At 45.3% G+C, this 23,561-nt stretch overlaps 7 protein-coding genes across 7 annotated transcripts; 3 read left to right on the top strand and 4 right to left on the bottom strand.

Moving 5' to 3' along the window:
- The first annotated feature begins 162 nt into the window (after nt 1-162).
- On the top strand, nt 163-951 carry LOC128711015 (histone H1-like). The gene has a single exon (XM_053805881.1). The coding sequence runs from the start codon at nt 163-165 to the stop codon at nt 949-951; it is 789 nt and encodes a 262-aa protein (XP_053661856.1).
- A 322-nt stretch (nt 952-1,273) lies between these two features.
- On the bottom strand, nt 1,274-3,590 carry LOC128711761 (SUMO-activating enzyme subunit 2). Its single transcript, XM_053806647.1, has 5 exons — nt 3,447-3,590; nt 3,157-3,311; nt 2,793-3,080; nt 2,196-2,728; nt 1,274-2,130 (listed from the first exon to the last, which is right to left on the bottom strand). The coding sequence occupies exons 1-5, from the start codon at nt 3,588-3,590 to the stop codon at nt 1,274-1,276; spliced, it is 1,977 nt and encodes a 658-aa protein (XP_053662622.1).
- A 1,686-nt stretch (nt 3,591-5,276) lies between these two features.
- On the top strand, nt 5,277-9,182 carry LOC128711524 (protein pigeon). Its single transcript, XM_053806404.1, has 4 exons — nt 5,277-5,340; nt 5,410-6,848; nt 6,935-8,180; nt 8,512-9,182. The coding sequence occupies exons 1-4, from the start codon at nt 5,277-5,279 to the stop codon at nt 9,180-9,182; spliced, it is 3,420 nt and encodes a 1,139-aa protein (XP_053662379.1).
- A 1,673-nt stretch (nt 9,183-10,855) lies between these two features.
- Nucleotides 10,856-12,637, bottom strand: LOC128715135 (uncharacterized). The gene has a single exon (XM_053810015.1). It carries the CDS (start codon nt 12,635-12,637, stop codon nt 10,856-10,858), a length of 1,782 nt encoding a protein of 593 aa, XP_053665990.1.
- Nucleotides 12,638-13,067: 430 nt separating this feature from the next.
- On the bottom strand, nt 13,068-15,458 carry LOC128714112 (protein SDA1 homolog). The gene is made up of 4 exons (XM_053808987.1): nt 14,436-15,458; nt 13,833-14,361; nt 13,645-13,739; nt 13,068-13,527 (listed from the first exon to the last, which is right to left on the bottom strand). The coding sequence occupies exons 1-4, from the start codon at nt 15,455-15,457 to the stop codon at nt 13,068-13,070; spliced, it is 2,106 nt and encodes a 701-aa protein (XP_053664962.1). The 5' UTR covers nt 15,458.
- A 574-nt stretch (nt 15,459-16,032) lies between these two features.
- Nucleotides 16,033-17,552, top strand: LOC128712970 (zinc finger CCCH domain-containing protein 15 homolog). Its single transcript, XM_053807835.1, has 4 exons — nt 16,033-16,101; nt 16,199-16,642; nt 16,717-17,208; nt 17,286-17,552. Exons 1-4 carry the CDS (start codon nt 16,033-16,035, stop codon nt 17,550-17,552), a joined length of 1,272 nt encoding a protein of 423 aa, XP_053663810.1.
- A 1,625-nt stretch (nt 17,553-19,177) lies between these two features.
- Nucleotides 19,178-23,208, bottom strand: LOC128714268 (uncharacterized). The gene is made up of 4 exons (XM_053809142.1): nt 23,083-23,208; nt 20,613-21,103; nt 19,765-20,475; nt 19,178-19,682 (listed from the first exon to the last, which is right to left on the bottom strand). Exons 1-4 carry the CDS (start codon nt 23,206-23,208, stop codon nt 19,178-19,180), a joined length of 1,833 nt encoding a protein of 610 aa, XP_053665117.1.
- Between the last annotated feature and the right edge of the window lie 353 nt (nt 23,209-23,561).

Below are 23,561 nucleotides of genomic sequence, written 5' to 3'. Positions count from 1 at the left end.
GTGCTGTACACTCTTGGCTTCTTTTTACATTACACTCGTAAACGGTTCGGCTAACGGTGGCCATTACTATAACACGACAGAAACTCTCTTCCACCATTAGTATTCATTTGCCACCCAAGCTCGATGGTTGTGCCTCAACGTTTAACATTCGATTCTCCAGCGATGGCGAAAGAAGTAACACAATCCGTAGCTAAACCAATGGAGGTGAAAAAGATAACTTATGCCGATGAAACCGGCCCAAAAACTATTTCCGCTGAGCTTAAGAAGGAATCCCAATTCATAACGACTACCGTAACCAGTAACCAGCAAAGCAAAGCTACTAAAAAATCCTACGAGCAGATGATCATCGACGCCATCACGGAGAACGATCCACGCCGGAAGGGTATATCGTTTACATTGATTAAAAAGTTCATCAAAGGCAAGTACCAGATCGAAGGGGAAATAACGTCCTACGTAAAGAAGGCATTTGAAAAGCTTAGCAGCAAGAACACTGTCGAACGGGTGTCGGGAATGGCTGGCATGAGTGGAAGCATCCGGCTTACCAAAGCCCACATCGCGGAAGTTAGTAAGCAGCAGAAGCTCGCTGCTAAAGCAAAACCGAAAATTGCCAAACCGCCGAAAAAGCAAGCGACTAAGAACGAAAAGGACAAAAACAATAACGAAAAGAAGAAGGGTAAAGCGGTTAAGACGAAACCGACGCTACATGCTAAGCCAAGCACGAAGAAAACCGCCATTACGAAAACGAAAATTGCAAGATCCGGTGGCAAGGTGCGCCTATCGATCGTTACCAGTACGGATCCATCACCGAGCACGAGCGCAAAGACGGCCAAGGCAAAGAAGAACGGTTCTAAAACGACTGCTGCCGCTGAAAAATCGGCAAAGCCAAAGGGTAAGAAGAATGTTTCGGCTAAACCGAAGCCGGCAAAAGCGCACAGTGAGGAAAAGGAATAGTTTTTCGCATGGAATAACCGTCGATTTGACCAAGTTTTAATGAGTACATTCTATGTTTTGTGTGACTTTTTTACGTAAGATAATGTTTTGAAAAATAAATTAACCATTTCCAAAGGATACCACAATTGATTGCGTTGAACTTATCTCTAGATGTGATTCTTAAACATTTGCCATGTTGATTAAATTTATTATGGAGATTTTCTACTCATACAAAGGATACATTTGTTAGTGTAGTGATATCGATCATTATAATGAGATGGATTGATAAGAACCAGTGGCGCGTTCGCACTTTTACAACTAGTACACCCCTTACCACCTACGTTTAATCCATGATGATCAGGTCATCATCGTCTTCCGTCGCTTGTGGCTCGCGCGGGGACACTTTCGCCTTTTTGAGTGCTGGTTCATCCTCTTCTGGAGCATGCTTTCGTTTCTCCACGCTCTTGCTCGGTGTTGTGTCCGCCTTGGACGTGGACGGTTTATTGACACTATCCTCTTCCACAATTTCGCAAAAGTCATCATCGTCATTTTCAATCCGGTTGACGGTCGTTTTCTTACCATTCGCAGACCCATTCAAACCTTTGGATGTGGATGGTTGCGCATCATCAAGTGCCGGAGCCGATGGCACACTTTCCGTCTCCTCCTTCGGTTTCAGCGATTTAGGATTGGCAACGACTTCGAACGGTAACTCTTCGCGACCCGGATCCTTGTGCAGCACCGTAATGCTCAGCTCGTAGTTTTGCAGAAAATCGTCCACCTTCAGAATGCACCCGTCCACAATTTTCATCTGTTCCAGCGTTTTGTCATTGTTGCAATCGGTTTCTCCCTCTTCGGAAGAAATTACAATCGAATTCATGCCATCGAGCGTGACATCTGGGCTGACCATATTCAGTGCCTTGATCAGGATGTCGTCACGAAGCTCGCGCACGGTTAGCTTTTTAGTGTCGAGCTTCAGGACGACCTCCGGTTTGGCGGCACAGACGTAGCATTTCGGGTTCGGTGGAATGGTATTTACTTCCGGTACGATGAACTGGTTCCATCCATTGACCACTAACCGAACGTACACCGTCTTGCACTTGTCGTACTGTTCCTGCAGCAAACGGAATGCGCGCATTACGACAACACCGGCCGTAATAGCGTTGGTTGTCGCAATTGCCGGTATTATGTTTCCGGCCATAGCTGTAAAAAAAAACCCAATCATTAATTCAACTCCTCGTTTACACATCGCAGAGCCTCTCACTTACATTTGATCTCGAAACGACTCTTTCTTTGAATGTCAAAGATTTGCGCACGAATATTGGCACACGCGGCCACAAAATCCATCGCGTCCTTATCATCCTTATCCCAAACGAGATGATCCCCTTCCGGTAGCTTAGTAAAAGTCGTCTGCAACGCTTTCAGACTCGCAGCAAACAACTTCACTGTGTCCACCGCACTGAGCACTTTTTGATCTCGTACGACGCTATCCTCGATAATGGTACTGTCCGTCGCGTCTTCCTGCACCGTGTCATACTTCACGGGCTTTGGTGGGTTACGGTTCTGCCACAGGTTGGACATACTCAGCAGATAATTGATGTCGTCGTAGAAAAGTTTGTTAAAAATCTTTTCCGGATCGTATTCACATTGCTTCGCCCAGGCGCGCGTATTCACACGATCAACGTTACCCTTTTCGTTTGCATCTTTCTCCAGCGCGGCCTGACCAACCTCGGCCCCCGCTTCCGGATCGGCCGTATCAGGTGAGACGTCTTCATCTTCATTACTTTCTCCAAACAATTGGCTGCAAGTGACAGAAATGTTTTCGTACGTGTTTTTCATAATGCAATAGTGAAGTGAATTCTTACTTGAAGAGGTGTTTGGCCCATACAATGCAGTGAATTGGCTCTGATGGCGTGTTTCTAATCGTACATCCTGGGAAGGTTTTTTGAGTTGCTTTCGGGGAACAATCATAGCATAATGTGAGACCCCGCTTAATCAGCTCCACCTGACCGTTGTATCCGGCTGTACCTGATTCTATTAACGGCACGTCCGCCGTCAAGCACAAACGATTCACATGACTACGGGCAGCATGGTTATCCAGTGCACTCAGTACAACCGAAAAACGTTTAAAAAAATTTACGCCATAATTATTGCTGAAAGGATCATATTTATACGATTAATAAATGAAATGTATCGCGAAATGCGTAGACATTGGTAATTTATACATACGTTGTAATACTGTCATGGTACGCTTTGATGTTTGTATTCGGATTAAACGAGAGCGCACTCTCGCGGGCTACGTTCGCCTTCGATTTTCCGACGTGCTCCTTGTGGAACAAAAATTGCCGATTTAGGTTGCTCACATCAATCGTATCCAAATCGATCTGCAAAGAACGTAGAGAACAACCAGGGTAAACAGGTACGTGTAGATAATCCATCATCATTTTTTCCGTACGAATTGGAATGTAAGGTTATGTTTCCCGTGACGCTCTATTGGTACGACTGCAGCTAATACTTACGATCTCAATGTCCTGGAATCCTGTTAGCACAAGATTTTTCAATACTTCACACCCAATTCCACCGGCACCAACAACCAGCACCTTCGAATCGGTGATTTTCTTCTGCAGTCCCGACTCGAAAACACCATCAAGCTGGGCGGCCATATTTCTATCCGGTGGCAAACAGTCTCACCCTACACGCACGTATCGTTACGGAAATGGTTGCAATTAACAAACTAGTGTCGAAAGCACTACCGTGAGGACGATCGGACGAGGTTTTCAACCTAAAAGAGCGCTGAATTAACAGTAAAATCCTGCTTTTATCAACAAACCGGGTACGTAAACTAACAAACACAAAACAGCGTTCCGATTGTTAATTTTGCTTCTTTCCCCGAATGCCGCTCGTTACCTGTTTGACAGCAATGATGACTGTACTGTTTGACAGCGACCAACAACAGACCGGTTCCCAATTCGAATCCCTCCGTACCCAGGAGACAAACTTTTTAAGCTGAAATAACAAGCCTAGTAATGAACGATAAGGTATTTTAAGCGCCGGTTAATCAATAAAGGACGAGAGCTTCTTATTTTTGCGTTGATATTCGTATAAATAGTCTAAGAATAATGCAGTTTTCCAATGTAGTGCTAGAGAAAGAAATTTAGACCTATCTTGGGTCGAATGGTCTGCACCGACAACCGGTTGTAGTTTGAAGTTGATATACGTATTACCAACCGTTCTTTCTCTTCTCAAAACACCTATCGCGACAAAAAAGCTGGGACTATGTAGAACTTACAACTTACATGTAGAGCTCAAACCCTGTATGCGTGAAAGGGCCATTGAGAAGACCGCTACACGGTCATGGCATTAGAATGACACCGGACAACTCAGTCCGTTATGTCCTTCAAGTCCACATAGACAGAGGAGGCGTGGTAGAACCATATAGAGATGGACTGACGGCGTTGATGCGCCCGAGAGACACGTTATCCAATATCCCACCGGGATACTGGAGAGGCACACCAACTTCGCTCAACTCCGAGCGGATTAAAGGACTCCTGCAGCAGTTCAAGACTGACTGACCGAAAAGCGGAGTCCTTCCATAATCAGAATTCAGCGAGAACGGCGACACACCAGTTATGCCACGATTAGAATCAGGCCTGTGGTTAAGAGATACACACAACATGGCCCTTAGAAAATCTATCCCGAATACCGATGATCCGTTGCATCCAAGTAACCACAATTCCGAAATCAAACCCGTAAATAACCCACCTTTCAACTGTTGTTTACAATTGCATGCGCATGTGCGTTGTTCAAAGGCAAAAAAAAGCGTCGTTCATTGCTCAGTACGACAACGAATGCATACTGATAAGAAAAAGGGTACCGTGGGAAACGGAAGGGGATGTATTGCGCGAGGTGCGGGAAATGCCGACAACGCAAACGCAGTATTTGAGCATGCGACGAAGAAATTTGTAATCAGAAAGGGACCAAAGAAGATACGGGCGAGGTGGGTCTAACCGTAAACTTTATCAGCAGCACCGAATTCCAGCATCATTGACAGAGTGGCACAACGAACGGTGACGGAACAGATTATTGATTTCAGCAATGTGATGTGGAGACAGCAAGGAATTGAGAGCAAATAGCTTTAATCGGTGAATTCTATCGGACCGTAAATGGAATGGTTCGTTTGTGTGTTATGTGTACATGCAGTTTAATGGCTAATGGTTGATTTGTACAGTGAAACACTGCCCGGGAAAAGTGATTTTCGCGGATTTAATCAAATTGCATCTCCGAAAAATTGAACTGGACGGGTGCGTGTGTGCGTATTTTCAATTCGTGTGGCATAGCGGAATAAAACCATGCTAAAGCAGGAAAACTTGGCCGCTAATTTTTGCGGTTTACTATCCGTGAGCGGAAATAAAGGTATTGTCTGGTTTTATCAATTAATCGATTACAGATTCCCTAAATTGACGATTCCTGTTCTTGCTTTAGATGTAGCAATTGAATGGCGCATACTAGGGAAGGAGCAGGACAGTTCCCTGCTCGCCAGTTGGGTGTCATTTGATCCCAAAAAAGGCCGGGAGGAACAGCGTACCAATGTGGGCATTTACACGCCGAAACACAAAACCTTCGCCGTGCTGTACACCTTCCCGGGCAGGGAAAACGTTATTCAGGCTTCGGTCAATCTCACCCACACCCTGCTACTGTACGTAACGAAGGAAATTAAGCAGGACGAATCCGGTCGCAACTGTGACATTTATCGTGCGTTCTTGGTGGAGGTACGCCCCAAGGTGGAATCGATACGGCCCCATCTGCTAGTGGAAGTTGAGCGTAACCGGCAGGTTATGGTTACGTTCCTGTGGCGCAAACTGTCCACCTTCGAGAAGAATTATCAGGACAAATTTTTGCTGCTGGTGCACCACGAGCACGTGCTGTTGTATACAGCGTCGTTGAAGAAAATCGAAACATCCGCAGAAGATGGTAGCTATGAGAATGTCCTCGCTGCGGGCAGCAGTAGCAGGATCGATTACACCAACCCAAACGCCTGGGAGCTCGATCGGGATGCAATGAAAAGTGAAACGATAACAAAAGCGTTCATATGGGCACAGTGGGATCCGACCGTACAAGCGCTGTACTACATACACCTTAAACCAACGACCAGAACCATCTTCGAAAAGGAAGATGAAGCTGCCGGTGAGCAGGGGGAAGCATCCAAGCGGCTTCAACCGACCCTATCCGCGTTTCAGTTTCACGACGATCTACCGACGGAGACGGTACTGAACATACCGTTAAATTTACCCAAAATACCTTCTTCCAGCAGCGAGGACATTTACGAGGATGACACTGTACCATTGCGGATACATGATTCTTCTCTAAATCTGGTAATAGTGAGCGATGAAACGGGGATGCTGTTCGTCTGCCACTACTATCTTTATCAGCCTATCAAGCAGCAGGAAGAGGAAGCACAGCCCTCGAACGGTACGACGCAGAACATTTTCGACGTACACTTTGCCTACTCGGTAACGATTCTGCACCACGGGTGCGTGATACACTGTGTAATGCCGGGCATACCGTGGGAGAAGGCCAAACTGATGAAACCCACGTTCACGCTGCACGGTGATCATCACGTGCTGGTGTTTCAGGCGGATCTGTTTATGCATCTGCTCGATGTGGGACTGTCCCATGAGCCTTCGTGCCATATCGTGTGTGCACCGTTTACTCGTGCACCCATTACGCAGCTGGTTCCGTGTTTCGCCACTAACAACATTTGCTACGATTCGGCCACACTCGATCTGATCTCGATAACGATCCCGAAGTCGCATCTGATCGATGCATTCCGGAATGATACGTCGATCGATAATCGGCTCGCGATCGTGCACTATTTTCTGGCACATTCGAATGGTGGTGATATTATTGAAATATTTTCCGAGGTACGTTTTATAAGTCGTAGAGATTTTTGTTAAGTATTTGGCACACTTTTAAGCATGCGATATTTCTAATTTTCCAATATTTACAGATATTGAGTATCATCATGGAACGGCCACTCCATCTCGACACGGTTCCACTGCTAAAGGAAGCCTTGGTTGCCGGTACGTACGCCTCGGCCAAAAAAGGGCTCACCCAGGATCAGTTGGCCCTGTTCCGTTTGCTTCCACTGACAACCTGCAGCACGGCGAAACCAATCGAGGCCAAAGTGGGCAAGCTAAATGTGGGCCTTTCGCACGAAACGCTCTACAATACCTCGATGATGTTGCTCTCGCCGCAGCAACGGCTATCACCGTTTCGTAAAGACATCTGGACCCAGCTGTGGGATCGGCTCAGTGATAATGGTGGCAGTAGCAAGGAACGACCCCGCTTCCATCAGGATCAGGTGCGCGAAAAGCTAATGTACTCACTGGCCTGCTACCAACCGGAAGCGCTATCCCGCTGCACAACTCCCATGTCACCGGCTAACCCGATCGGTGGATCGTTCGGGGTGGACTTTATAACCGGCGCCAGCTCGTCCGCTGGTCGGGCACGGTTACAGAACGATCTACCGTTCGTCGAAACGGAAGCGTGCACCGCTAACAAACAGGAGCTAGTGCTGAACGTAAATCTGCGCGAACTGAGCATGCATTTGGTGAAGCACAGCGTGAAAGAGGTGACCGGTTTCCGGTGGTTAAAGAATGCTTTCTACGATACGAATCCGGCCACGTCGCACGTGCATGCGGTCGCGACACGATACGTTGCCGCCCAGCTGGAACAATCGCGAGCACTCTGTGTGCTTGTGTGCCGTACGGCGGGTCTTGATCATGCGCTAGCCGTGGAGGGTACCGAAAGCCGCGGGTTCGCACTGATCGATCAGCTCGAACGTGCACTGCAGGTACGATTGTTTGCCATGCTCGAACGGTACTGTTTGGCGGTGGAAACGCTGGCATTTCCGCTCCCGCTTGGGTTTTGCTCGTTCTTCTCGTACCTCGGCTATCGGGCACTGTCGTTCGACAGCTTCATGCAGTACGTGGAGCATCACGTATTCGAGCTGCAGATCGACGTGGTGAAGGTGATCTTTGCCGACATTGAGGATACGCAGGATGGGATTCGGCAGAAGCTGAAGCTGCTCATGATTTTGCCCCGATCGAGAGCTCGAAGGTTGCTGAATAGCTGGAACCATCCGGTGAGCGCGATGCTGCGCGGACGCGAACACGCCATGAACATCTTGTCCGGGAACTCGGTCCATCCACGCGGATCGGCACATCTGAAAAAGCGGGACTATCAACCGAAAGGTAGAGCCAGCAAGTATACAACTCGTTGGGAATGGCGTTTGCATGGATTTCCACGTATTTGTTGCTTGTTTTAAATGTTCCACTTTTGTGTTGTACCGTGAATATTTTCAATGTTTTGCATGTTTCCTACTAAGTGTTACTTGCGGCATGTATTTGAATTATTTTTTTATTTATTATCCCAGTTTTGTTTCTCGTTTCGTATTGTTCTGAATAATTCGTCCTGCCACTGGATCATGTTTTCTTTCCGTAAGTTTATGTATGTTCTTTTTTTCTAAATATTTCATTTTATGCATTTTTTTTTATTTCATTAATTTACTTGCTCTGTTTTCAGTTTGTGAATGCTTGCGTAACTATTGCCATCGTATTTTCATTTCATTTGGTTGCGTTCAATCAGAAGAAAACGAGTGTCTAGCATCATCACCATTCCGCACAAGTCGATCCTTCCGAAAGCCACCATCATGCACCTCATCCTCGGAAGCGTGCTCACCCGCCTCATCATCCGACCTCGATCATATGGAAAATTCATCCCGTTCGCGAAATTTGCGTACATACGCGAGCTTAAACGCTCTCCGTCTCGTAACTTCACCTTCGTCGCTGGTCGACTTGGAGGCCGGACAAACCGGCAGCGGTAGCGATCGTGATCGGGGAGATGACGGCAAAGAAGATCCCAATCCCAATGCTACTATCGGTAGCTGCTCGCCTACGCATTGGGCAAGAGCTCATGTGCAGCGGTTTCGCTGCACCTCCTCTACATCCTCCTTTCTAATGCAACTTTGTCGCGACACTCCGGATAAAGCTGTTCGCTTGTCGAGACGTAATGCCGCAACTGAACACAGTAATCGTGGCCGGGAGGAATCGTTCCGCACGGTAACACTGATGCTTAGTGTTGGTTATTTAATTGTGGCCAGCACGATCGTCGCTTTGGTCGTGTTTGTTATGCTAGAGTTCCGTGTTGCATCTTCCGTTGCCTGGTATACGCAAATGTTGCGAATGCTGTTTTAAATTTCCGTGTGGAATAATTCATTTCCATGTGGCATGTGGCATGTTTGGGCATTTTTTTTAATTGCAATTCTGAGCGAAAAGACATTTCGACGCTCGATACTTTCATTTCGCTTTGCATGTTTTCAATGTTTTAAAGTAATTCTTATCCCTTTTTTTTGTTTAAATCGTTTTTGTTATTAAATTTGCAATGCTTTTTCTTTGGATCAGTGTGGAAAATCGTTCGTTTCTACCAGTGCAACACGTTGTATTTAAAGTATGGTTCACATTTGTTCTAGATCTCAGCCACGGGCTAGGAGCTGCCCGGAAGCTTCAGCAACCGTTGGACAATTTTCTCGACCTGCTTACTGCTAAAGCCAACCTCAACGAACTTGACTTTAACCTGCTGATTGAAACAACGCTCACGTCGGTGGAGAACTTCCACGTGTAGATGACGATGCTTTGACAAACTGGAGCCCACAGTTCCGATACGATTTTGAGTCGTATCCAACTTGCTAAGCTTAACGGGTTGTTCCTGCATGAATTAGATACAATCGTGCAAAAGCACTACCAATGTTCTCATTGACGCATAGATAGGCCCTGTTCGTGTAGTAAAATAACTTAACTGATTAAGCGTAGATTCGTAACGAGTGTGTTCGGGTTTTGCACAAAGCTTGTTCTCTATAAACCCGTGATCAATTGTGTGACCATTATCGAAAGCGATAATTTGCGAATAAAATTCTGCAAATAGCAAGTACAGCCCTACCTAATTACACAGATGATACTCATCTTTCTAATCTCAGCACATAGGTCGGTAATAAAATCATTAAACTATCGGTTTCGGATATTGTCTTTTTTGTAGCATGTGGTTCAACTGTTCTAGGGAAGAAAAGTCGTAAATTAATTTTAGTCGGTAACCTTTGCTTTATTCCGTACTTATCAAGCTGTATGCATTGGAAGGAGAAAGGGCCGAGCTTTCTATCTAAATTAAGCAATACAAAGAATGTTAATTGACACCACTCGAGTGTACGTGCCAAATCTGGGAAGAATTTTGATTGAAGATCTTTTGGTTGAAGTACAACTGTATGCGAGAAAGTCACAAGAATTATGCAAGTTCATTCGATAAACAAACCGAAATAATTCGTACGAAATGTAAACAATACTTTCCCTTAAAAAGTACATCAATTTTTTTGCCTAACAATGGGTCAAAGAAATTTAAAAATAAACACGAAAACAAACAAATAATTTTAAGCCATATGAAAAATATCACTAAACATCGTATTTAATTAAAGGTTAAACTTTTTGTCTGAACCTTTCCGTGAGCAGTATTATCTATTCTCCTAACGGCGTAAATATTGTGCGTTTCTACATTTATATGGCCGGTTTTCGCGTACCATGAGCACGGTACAACAATACTACAGACCATTTTATATCGTTAACAACTGTTTATGTTTATCTGGTCCGTAGCTGGTAAACTTTCGTACAAAAATAAGCTCCCCTATACGTATTCCACCCTCAAGCAAATGTTATCACAATATTTGCACTAATACGCCTTTAAATATGTTGTGCGTATGTAGGTTGATTATCATTCTCGTTATGCAATTACACTTTGGCTACTTTGCGTATATCTTTGCCACAACAAGGCACTAGAACCGTTTGCTAAAGCTAAAATGCAAGGAAATCGTTCCTTAAGCTGCTCACTGACTTTGCAGGGACGAATTCGCTGACGCTAGTTGTGTATTGTCGCACGGAATCCACTGGTGTTGCGATGAATCCATACCTTGAGGATCCTCCTGTTGGTTGGGGCGCAAGCGACGTTTGATCGCAAACTCCCTCAGAAATACGTGCATCGCGGCCAGCAGGACGAAAAACACGGCGAAAACTACTCCCACGATAATCCACGGCGAAAGTTGGGTCGGTTCGCGGTATATGCCTGCGACGTGGGACGATTCACTTAACTGCACCTCGGTGGACTTGCCAACCGGAATGATGCGACTGTTGTCGTTCGAGCTACCTGATATTATTAACGATTGTTCGCGTGTGATCTTCACTGGAAGACTAAAGCCGTCGGAAACGGCGAGGCTTATTTTCGTTCCGCCTAGCTGTGGCACGTACTGTAGCAGCACGTCCATTGAACGCACGTGACACATTTGGAGGAGTTTTAGCATCCCGACACCGTGCAAGGTAAGGACCTTCTGCCGGTTGGATGCGTACTGTACGGTGATGACGGTAAAGTTCGGCATAACGTAAATCCATACGTTCGGATTGGCCAACTGTATCCACAGCTGGTTGCGCAGCTGCACCCGCGACAGACGACAGTCCGAATCGCGTTCCGTGGCGTTGAAGTACGTCGCTACGATACAATCGTCGGTGGTGGAAAGATTGCGCATCAGATGGTGAGCATTGCAGAGCGTAAAGTCCGTCAGATGGGTGCACTGTTTGTACTCATCGAACGTCATTACCATTCCGGTGTGAGATGTCTCATTGAACGCCATAATGTCTCGCTCCAGCAGGTACATTTTCATAACACCCTCGGACAGCATTGGAACGCTCGTTCCCTTTAGCGTACGGTACAGCAAGCGATTGCACAGCGGTATCAGTATGTTGACTACCACCCGGCACCCATCCACATTAGCGATCACCTTCGACAATGGGTACAGTTTGAGCATCTCGCGAAGCTTTAACTCGACGGGAAAGATAAACTCCTCCGGAAGTAATTTTTGCACCTTCTGCAACTCAGCAAGCAGCTGCGTTGGAGAGATTATGCTATCGCTCAATCCCATCGAGGTTGTGGTTTGTAACAGTTCCATGAACAACTTCTTCTTGGCTATAATTTTGTTTAGCAAAATGTCCATTAGCAACAGTTGACCTTCGCGCGTGAAATCAATCGTATGCGGCCGCTTTGGATCGACCTGGAAGGTGTTTCCCGACAATACGGCCAACGCTTCGTTGGTGGTGTTATAGAACATCTTGAGCGAGGTTGACTCAATGGTGAGCTGATGATTCACCTTATCGAAATTGTCACGAATATCGTTTCTATCCTCATCGTCCATCAGTCCGAACCAGGAACGGAAAATGCCTCGCTTCATTCTTGTCGATGTGGTTTTACCGTCTTCACAAAAACTAGCCAGCAGGACGCTAAAGTCATTCAGCTGCTTTGTCAGTCCAAGAATGTTGTTAATTCCATCGCAGTTCCCTATACGTTTTTCTCGCATCTCTGCACAGGCTTTCAACAGGTTAGCCACGGTATTGTTTGCCGTGGCGATTTCCTCTATGAACAACGCAATATCATAATCAGCTCGCAGTGTCCACGAGCTTACCTGCACTTTAATCGTTTTCAGTTCTTCAAAATAGATTCCATCCGTGTAGAGTGGAACGTTCGATACGGGACTGGTGTCATACGTTGGGAAGGCAATGCCATATTTGATCGATAGTATAACGCAGCCCAGCGCCACCACAAGGCTGGACGTCCGATACATGGCCTATATTTAACACTGCCAAGGAAGAAGGAGTTGAAAGTGATCGAAAACAACACGCAATTAGGGAGAACAACCAAAAATCGGAAAGTATAAAGGTAAACAATGCGATTTTTACGGAGAAGTGTCAAATATATGTCAAGGTATGTATACACGTATGCAAACAATCACCAAGGTTACTAGTCATGAGATGTTTTTAATTAATCAATTACACCGTTTTTTCCATTTCAAGACAATTTGGGATCAGAATCTCCGTCAACTCCAAATTGGTAATGCAATTGGGTTTCCGAATGAATGCTAATGTGGTATTAATATCTTCAACCTCCTTGCTCTTCGCGACGTGCGTGATCGCCTTGCATTCTTTACGACATTTATAGTCAACCCCGTAAAACTTCAACTTTGGGTGTACTTTCTAACAAAAGTAGTTCCCAGTTTATTTCATCTTCTTGACATGCAACAAATGTTTCCTCAGCGCTACCTGTTTGTCGCGGAACGACTTCTTTACCTTGCCTCGCACCTTGTGGCGTATCATCGAGAAGTTCTTATTCTTCTGCTTTTCACGGTTCGTCTTGGAACAGTGGGGATTCAACCGATTATCCTTGTAGCCAAACTTTTCCCGATCTTCACGACCCTGTTGCATGCTCTCCACGCGTGCCTGCTTGTCCGCCTTGCGCCGCTTGTAGATCATCTCGATTGCGTCCAGCTTTACAAACTCGCTGCGCTCCGTTTCCAGCTGACGTTTGCGGCTGTGATGCGTAAGCTGCTTCTTCACACGCTCCTGCTCGATGCGTGCAAAGTCGGCATCGGTAAAGATTTTGGTCAACGCCAGCTCCTGCATGGCTTCCGCCGTATTAAGTGTTTGTTCGCCATTTTTGGCCGTTTGTTCCGTGTCACTGCCGGCTGTTGCTGATTCAACGGCGGTTGCTTTCGTGATAGTGGGAATTTTCTTCGTGCGTTTTCTCTTTTCTCTTCGTTTCGCTTGCTTGCTTAGTTTCGGTTGCTCGACTTGCTTCTCTTCTTCAACCTCTTCTTCTTCACTGCACTCTTCCCACTCATCCTCATCCTCATCATCCACGTCCTCATCCTCATCACTCTCCTCATCTTCCTCTTCACTATCTTCTTCCTCCTCCTCTTCTTGGCTATGTTTGGAAGATTTAATCATAACGATACCCTTTTTGCCCCTTGCCTCGCGCAACACGGCATCCGTTTCATCCTCACTGCTGTCCACATCCACCCAGTCCCCATCCGATTCATCTCCTGCCGAACCTTCCTCTTCTTCCAGTTCCGGTGCATCTTCCCGCAACAATGCTTCCGTACCGGGGATGTAATCAGCTGCAACGATCTCACCGTAACGCTTCGGCTTAACCTCCACACTCGCTTCCGTCGGTCGGCCACGATCCTTCTTCGTCAGCATCGTGGGCATTTGTTCGCGGTACAACATTATCAACGCCTTCGATGCCATCATGACCGACTTTTCCTTGTAATTTTTGTACATCGTTAAATCGCGCAGCAAGTCTTCATTCATCGCAAGCGGACATCGGACGCAAATTTCACGGACCGCGTTCAGCCCGATCGCCATGACATCGCTCGAGTTGCGCTCGGTGACGAAATTGTTTACCAACGTTTTTATCACCGGTTCGATGATTTCCGGCGGGATTAGTTCGTGAGATGCCTGCGCGGCAAACTGAAGTATACGAGTAACCTGTCGTTGATGTGGTTGAATAAATCTGCAAGGGAAAGAAGATAAAATGGGTCATATATTAGTTTCTCTAGCGGTGCGGCAACTGTCTGGTCCACTTACCGAGCTATATACGGATAGAAGCTGAACAGGAACAACTCGTGAATACCGATCAAACGCGAAATTACATCCAGATGCATCAATTTCACTTCAAATCGTTCATTCCCATCCTGCAACTGTTTGAACAAATTTTCCGCCATTCCTTGCGGGTTGTGAATCAGGTGAATAGCGGAGAAGTTGAACGCCACCGGCTTTTTCTTCTTCTTTTGGGTCTGCGTGTACAACTTTTTGGCCGCTTCCACCTTCTTCTTGCGCTTCTTAGTTTTTTTGTTCACCTTGGCTGCCATCATGATACCCTTCAGGTCCACTTCGCGATCGCTGTCCTCCTCGTCATCGTCCTCGTCCTGCTGATCGGTTCCCAGGAAAAATTTCAATGACGCCACCGCCACCTTCGTGATCTTCGAAAAGCAACCAACGTTCGCTATCACGTTTACCGTTTTGGCATCGTTCCAAACCTGCTTCCGGTACAGCTCGATCATGATGTCAACCGACATTTTAGCCGCCTTTGGGTTCGTATCCCGCAGCATGGTGTACATGAAGTTTTGCAGCGTAGAGTTCAGCTTCATGTCCTTCTGCTTTGCGTTCATGTTTTTGATATCATTTATGATGTGATTCTCCAGGAAAGTACGTAATGCTTTGTCCGGGCAACGTAACAGCTGAAAGAACAATTCCAGTAGATCGAGCGGCGAAATCAGGTTCTTATTTCGCAGCAATATTAGCGCCCGGCAGAATGTGTTCCGCATCTCCGGATCGAGCGTGGTTGAGTGGGTTTTCAGAAGATCCACCAGCGTTTGTGGAAAAGTTTTCAACTCTTCCAGATAGCACTGTGCCACCTGTGCCAGGAACATGATCGACTCGCAAAGGTTTTTGTTTTCCTTGTCCGGTTCCAGGCGAAAGATGTCGAGCACGCTGTGGAAGTGGTGATACTGCTGCAAAAACTCATCCCGATACGAATCCGGATCGCGCTTGATGAGGTTTTGCAGTTGCGGCAAATTGTCCGGCAGCTGGTTATTGTGGCGCACCATTTTTTCGGCCGAAAGTTACACTTTTGCTAAGCAGGCCGTAAACAAACACGGCCACTTCACAGGCCCGACCACATGGTGAAGAAATACTTCTGCTATGTGTACCAAGGTTAGTATACATTGTCTGTCTCCTACACTAGACCACCCAAGTAACAAAAATACCAATCGCCAAGTCAGCAAACGGAATTTTGTGGCTTCAAAGTGAACGTACATTTGGTATATTTATGTACCCAAGTAAACAAAATCTTCAGAGTTCTACAGCTTCTGCATTCAAACGTTTTCTAGCCTGCTGATCGACGGAAAAATTATTTTTTTCTGTGGGAACAACATCGAATATCGCGGAATCTGTTGTCATCTGGATCGTTGAAAGTGGTCTTGTAAATGTAGGTACGTCAGCTTTAAAAAAACATCGCAAAATGTCAATCGGTTGACGGTCAAATGTCATCTTTCGGCAAGTTGGTCGCCGTGTGTGTTTTTGGCTAAATTGTTGCCATTCCATTGCACATTTGTTTTCTCCCCTTTTCTAATCAATATTTATTCAGTTGGACAAAAGTGTATAGGATTTTCCTAGCCGCAAGATGCCCCCAAAGAAAGCGCCCTCCACGTCGAAGAAAACGGAAACTAAGAAAAAGGAGAAAATCATTGAGGTATTTGATGACGAAGGACGAAGTGAACGCCGCAGTCAGATGTGACGATTCCATTGAATGTAACATTTATCTTCTGTGATTGGTGTTATTTTTGCAGGACAAAACGTTTGGATTGAAGAATAAAAAAGGAGCTAAGCAGCAAAAGTTTATATCCCAAGTGGAAAAGCAGGTGAAGAGCGGTGGACAACATAACCTAAACCAGAATGTAAACGCCAAGAAGGAAGAAAAGGAAAAGAAGCTGAAGGAGCAGAAGGAGCTGGCCAAACTGTTCAAACCGGTGGCGACCCAGAAGCTGGAGGTTGGTGCCGATCCGAAATCGGTACTGTGTGCGTTCTTCAAGCAAGGCACCTGTACCAAAGGGGACAAATGCAAGTTTTCGCACGATCCTGCCGTCGAAAGGAAATCGGAAAAGCGTTCGATTCACGTCGACATACGCGATGCCGATGCGAACGATACGATCGAAAACTGGTCCGAGGAGAAGCTGGCCGAAGTCGTTGCCAAAAAGCACGGCAAAGAGAAAACGATGCCCACTACCACGATCGTAAGTATTGCGCATTATTGCAGACGAAATTATCGCTTCGTTGGTTTACGATCGTTTTTAACCGTTTCCTATAGATTTGCAAATACTTCCTCGATGCCGTTGAACGCTCGCTGTACGGTTGGTTTTGGGAGTGTCCCAATGGCGAAAAGTGTATCTACCGTCATGCCCTGCCACCAGGGTACGTATTGAAGAAGGACAAGAAAAGGGCCGAAGCACAGAAAGAAGAGATATCGCTGGTCGATTTGATTGAACGCGAGCGAGCAGCTCTTGGGCCGAGCCAAACGCGCGTGACACTGGAATCGTTCTTGGCGTGGAAGAAGCGTAAGATACAGGAGAAGAAGGACAAGTTACAGAAGGAGGAAGAACGCAAGCTGAAGGACTTCAAGGCCGGTCGCCAGAATGGGCTGTCCGGTAGGGAAATGTTCAGCTTCAATCCGGATCTGGTCGACGATGGTATGGACGATGGTGAAGTGGCAGTCGAATCGTACGGTCGCAACGAGGATGATGATGATACGATTGAGTACAGGGAGCTGGATTTGAACATGCTTAGTCTGAACATCAAAGATGTGAGTTTCCTTACCGATGGACATCTATTTGCGTTATGGTGGATAAGATTGACTTTTGATTCCCCCTTTACCACCAGGTCGATAATACGGGCACGGTTGCGGAATCCGATCGGTGGGAGAAGATGGCAGCGGAAGCAGCCAGTCGAACTGCCGCGGAAGACGCTGAGGGTGAGAGTGCTGCCGCCGGAACTGCCAACGATGCCGCACCTATCAATGAAAACCTGTTCCTTGAGGAAGATCTCGAAGGATTGGATGACGAGCTTAGCGATGATGACGAAGACGATGACGACGACGAAGCAGATGGAGACGGTGGTGCTTCTAACGAAACGAGTGAAAAATCGTGATAAACCACCTGCGCGATACAGCTCACTCCAGCGAATCGGCCCCACTCGATCCTAGCACAAGAAACTGCACTTTGTCGGCCTCGTTTGTCAGCCTCCGATGTTTTCTTATGCTTCGAAATGCTTCATCGTTGCAAATCCACTCCTTACGTGTGGGTGTACGAGAATGTGTTGTAAAGAAGCTTTAATTAAAGCATAAAGTGTAATAAAGATAATGTTTACCTTTTGCTTCTGTAATTATCAATCCAAAAATATGACTATCTTCTTCAATCGAGAATAACTACATTTTTGGCCAGATTTGTTCCGAGCTATTCAGTAGGAAACCTAAAAGAACAAAAAAAACCTGGATGAAGGTTGGTCCACTTGCTTGTTTAGTAGGTACATCATTTAATGTATTATGTAATATCGTTTATTTTTTTGTATCAAAACACATTATGTTACTTTTTTGAATTTTTATTTTATTTGCATTAATACATCAATCACAAGGATTTAACAAGACGTAAAAATTAGGAAATATGTTAAGGATCGACAACACAATTCATTAACTTATTACACATACCATTTATTGTTTTTGTTTGTTTGTTTTTTTCTGCTAATAGATTTTTTTCTTTTGTTTTTGGTTAGTTCGTGCTAACGAACGAAATCTGTCCACTTTGCTTAAAGCTTTGTAGGTGTAACAGGGTATCGCTAGATCCATCTACTACTATATCCTTCGCCGTTTTAACGATGCGTGTAATGCCAGAAAATGTGAAAAAATCTACCATGCAGAAAGTGTGTTGTTGGATAAATTCAACTCGCTTTTTGTTATCGATTATTTCCCGTTTTCCTGATACTAGAATCGAATTGATAAACTTTCCCTATCCAGCGGGGAAGCAGCAATACACGAAATGCTAACGCAAAAAAAGAACGCAGAAAATGTGTTTAAATATTGTAGCTTTTTGTGTGTGTGATCAAAAGTTCCAACACGGCTTTCCTCAAATAGCACCACGCCACAACGTCTCGTTGCTTTGCTTTGCTCTCCACGATCAATGTTTTTCTACTAGCTTTAGTTTCTAAATAACGACTTTCATTCTACGTGATTGATTCTATACATCTTGCACAACATGCATGGCCGTTATTAACACAGATTAATTAAATAATATACCATGTGTGAAATTTAAAAGAAAAAGGGTAAACATAAACATAATTAGGTTATTAACAGTGAAACTACCGTTCGCTAGTGTCCTTCTTCTGCAAGTGTCCATAATTTACACCAAATCGCTCACATTCTTCATCCCCCAACGACCGTGGGGGAACTACCAACATGCCCTCGTCGGGGTATGGTAGCATCCAGCAAGCGCGCATTTTGTTTTGGCGAAAGTGTGTGTTTCGATGCTATGTGTTTTTTCCTAACCCAAATATTCCCACGTTATATGTAAATCTAACTGTACAAAGCTTCCACTTTTCGTTCAAGTTAATGCATCGGCCTGGACTGTGGACATAGTAATGAACGGAAACGGAACTGTGCTCACGCTCCCTTACTCTCTCTCTCTCTCTCTCTCTGCTAAGATAGGAAATTTTAAAAGCAGCAACACACAGCACCAACGAATTCTTACCGTTTTTTTTTTGCAACACCTTTTGCCCAAGGCTTACGCTGCAGGCGTATCGGGGATTATGGAGGTGAAGAACGTTATCACCAGCGTGCCGAGAAACGAAGTCATATCGTTGAATGTCATCCGCTGACCTTCAGCGGCCGGTTGTTCAGCGGCAGCCCCCGGTTCACCTTCGCTAATCGTCTGCTGCTGCTGTTCCTCCTCTTCAACCGCGTTTGCTGTGGTTGGTTCGGTACTTCGACCGGCAGAGCTAGTCCGTGGGCGCGAGACAACTGAAGCATCGTTACTGCTAGTACTGCTGCTTCCCTGCTGGCCAGACGTTCCAGCCGTTGCGCTATCCGTTTCACTGTTGCGCGTTTTGGCGACATTATCCACACTAGCGGCACCCGATTCGTTCGGTAGCTGCTGGTCTGGATTGTTGTGCTCAGGTACATTGTTGTTGTTTGGTTGAGCCACCGCTGGCTGCTGTTCCCGTTGAGCTGCGACGGCATTAGCATCTTGGTTTGCTTGCAACTGAGGTATACGTCGTAGATGTTTTTTACTAGAAAAAAAAAAACCAAACATATCTCAATAAAGCACGATTTGTGTTATATCATGTTATAATCAAATGGATTGCTACTTACAGATACAACATAAAACCAATGAAAAGTACCGTCAGGCATCGGATCGGAGACGAATAAAGATAAATGACCGTGATCAGAATTCCGAACCGACACAAGCTGAAGAAAACATCCAGCCAATCGTTGTTTTCCTGCTCCTCGACCACAATATTGGGAAACCGACGTGCTCGGGCTGGGGCTGCTGCTGCTGGGGCCGCATCTTGTGGCGTGCCCTGTTCCGCAGGTGCTACAGCAGCCGTTTCTGCACCACTTGCAGCTGCTGCCGGAGTTGTGGCAGCATTTGCCTCACCACCCTCTATCGATGAGCTGGAGGATGTTGGGTTTACCATACCTGGGATGTGTTGTGGTGAGGGAATTGGCTGACCGGAAGCCGATGCCACATCGGTGCTAGGATGCGTGGAAGATGGTAAGAAAGGGTTTGGGCCGGATTGTACGCCTGGGACACTTCCAGCATCGGATGAAGCAGTTGGAATGTTGCTGGTGGATGGAAACCCACTCGCATATGGGGCTGACGTCATGCAGGGATAATAGGCAAGGTTAGGGAAACCTCCAACCAGTGTCGCTGATTGTACGACCGGCACGAATGGAACAGCTGGAAATGGTTGATTTCCCGAAAGGGGATTTAAAGTCGATGGTGCCGTTTCGTTACTTCCATTAGCGCCTGGCAGACCGGTAGCAGAGTATAAAGCATTCGCATTTGTCTGTTCGTTGATTCTGAAAATAAAAAGAAAAATGTAAGTTTTTTTTTATTAAAATTCTTTTTTATGTAGACATAATTGATTACACCGGAGCATTATTATTTAACAAGTTATATAGTGCAACCATTTGGATGGCAAATGCGCAATACTTACAGATTAATATATTGGTTTAGGTATTGCATGTATGTTTGTTGCATGAAATTTTCAAGTGCGACGGTTTGCTCCACAAATTGCGACGGTCTCGGGTTTGTTGTTCTTGCCGTGGACCGAGCCTGCGAAACGGAACGTTGACGGAGCCCATCACCATTCGCTTCTTCGACGTTGTGTACACCTTCACGCGCACTTCTTTCGTAGGAGGATGGGCTAGACCCGAGCGAGGTACTGGAATTGTTGCTACCATTATTGCTGCTGCTCGTCCCGGCAGCGGATGCACTTGCATTCGAAACCATTTTGCTGTTGGCATTCGATTTGCTACCGCCGCTACTACTGCTGCTGCCGCCTCCCCCGTAATAGCTGTTCTTTGGCGTAAACACTAAATGCACCGTGTGTGCCTGCTGACCATCGTACTGGCGAAGGACGTCCTTCAGGACCACACTGTCACCGAGCAGCTGGCCGGAGTAGATCAGCTTCTGTTCATCAGTGCTCTGTAAAAGGGAAGATAAAAAAGCAACCTTTTAGATTGTATCGAAAAATGAAGATATTAATTGGAAACTAACGTTGTTTTCATTGGGTAAACATATTCATAATGAGCGAGAAAATGTTCTTATCTTAACTAACCTGTCAACAGTGAATTTGTGTATACGTGGTATCAATATTAAAAATATTACACTGGCGAAACTTATTGCGATTAATGTTGCGTCAGGTACTTTGAACTCTTGGTACACTCGTGACACGTCCTGTTCGAAGTATCATTTAAATCGCACTGTCCTGATGTGTAAATGTATTTTTCAAACCATTATGCTGCAGTCGACAATTTCTACTGTTCTACTGTGCCTCGTTATCATATGACGAAAACAGCATTATTTTTAAGGCTGTCCCACTACAACAACGGTTTGGGAGCTCAGCGAGCTTCACACAACCACTGCTTTCTGTTTTTGTATACATTCACAACCTCTTATCATTATCCAACTGGAAAGGGACACGTATTCACTGTTTTTGCCCTGTATACTTGTACAGAAAGTGACGAGATTTAAGTCTTTTGTAGTGTGTACGCTAAGGGTTAAGTTCTCACACAATATGCTTTAACAAAATCTGTTCCAAGTCTGGTGGTCTGTTTGCAGTGTCACAAGACATAAATGGGACACTTGAAAATTTTATGAGTTTTTATCAATTACTTCAACGGACACATAAGAAAATTATTAATAATTATTTTAAAGAAATTATATTTAAAACCATATCAACTGGTCGTTAATGATCACCAATTGAAACTGATCCTCCGCCACACCATACGTCTAAAGAGACAAGCAAACCAATCTGGCCCCTAATTAAGACTCTCTGTTGCTCTGGTTTGCGTTCAAACACTACACACAGTGAAAGCGGACTGAGATTAGCATTATCTCAGGGGCTCTATCGGTTTAATTATCAACTCGTCATACATAAACCACCGTAGGACGGGAATTTCCCCCAGTACGTACTACAGATTTTGCACGTAGATGATAATGACAAGTGTTCCTTTTAAAATGTATTCGAGAGTGATGCAAATGAGCAGTAGCCATAGCCGAAGATAAACTTGCAATTTTACGTTGCGTTTTGATTGACTATGTGTTTTTAAGCTTAAATTCAAATGTATTACTATTGCTACGTATCAAGCCACGAGCAGCATCAGGTTTTGAATGCAATAATCGATTTACAAAACAATGACGTGTCCTACCGTCAGCTCTGTAATTGGATAGCTGTAGAGAATTATTTCTTATTCTACCAAACACTGCGGCAATAATGTTGCAAACGGAAAGTCTAATAAATCAATAACATTTCCTTCCAATATGGGAAATTGTCGTCCTTCTTACAAAGAATGCTACATACAAGAAGAATGATGCAATATGACAAAACACTACCAACATTAGATGCGGACAATAAAGCTCCGTCCATCCATAGTTACGATTCTGCTTTCAATAGTCTGATGCAGTGGATGATAGAATTCGGTTGCGTTAAGTATTACAGACTCGTTAGACAAGTGCAATAATAAACACACGTCATCGAGTGTTTACACAACTGGTTTCTTGTCCCATTGCACGTGGCCAAACCAAAACCACATTGTTCGTACTCTTGCGTGGAGGTTATGCATGTGTTTGTGTGTATGAAGACGACCCGTTTGTCCCTTTCCGAAACCCAAACGTTTCTAGAACTGATCAGCTTAATTAAGCATGTAAACATTCCACCGTTCAACGCCAACGCGCTCGGTTTGTATGGTTCCAGCTATTTGTCACATGTACACCGTGCACGACATGCAATCGATACAGCTCTGTGTCTCTGATTCATTCTTGTATTAACTGGCTGCGCGCTAGATCCAAGTAGGCCGAGAGTTTTTGTGGTGCACCCTTTTCAAAATCGATATTACAGTTTCGCTAAAACGGACAGCTCGCAAAGATGAAAATTTAGTTTCGACAGCTACGCTACTACTTACCGGCTTGCCCGGATAGACTTCCGTCAGGTGTCCCTTTAGTCGCCGAATCGTCCAGGATGGTTCGCATTTGATGGTTAGATCTTCGCATTGCTGGTTGGAAGCTTTCACGATCAACGTTACATCCATTTTAGAATTTTGTGTATGTCCCGGGCCTCTGCGAAATGTTGTATTTTGCGTAGTAGGCGATGGTACTACGGGACGATATGATTCTGCGTTTCGTAGGATAAATTGTATGTCGCAGAATTGATGTCGGGGCTCTCTCCCAGCAAAACCTCCCCCCGGTAGTACGGTTCGTGCGACGGGAACTCGTTTGGATGGGAATATTATTTCACAACACTAACCGCCCGCAGTCGCATCCGACGATATGGTTATATGGCGTTTAACCAACACAACGAATACAAATAAACACCACTACTCTTGGTTTGTTTTTACGATGCCGCGATTCACACACCGTACTCCGTTTCTGCGCGAGAGTACGC

The sequence above is a fragment of the Anopheles marshallii genome, chromosome 3 (genome assembly GCF_943734725.1).
Source record: "Anopheles marshallii chromosome 3, idAnoMarsDA_429_01, whole genome shotgun sequence".
In the NCBI taxonomy this organism is placed as follows: domain Eukaryota; kingdom Metazoa; phylum Arthropoda; class Insecta; order Diptera; family Culicidae; genus Anopheles; species Anopheles marshallii.
Note: the sequence above shows the minus strand (reverse complement) of the source record. Positions and strands in the feature narration are given on the sequence as shown.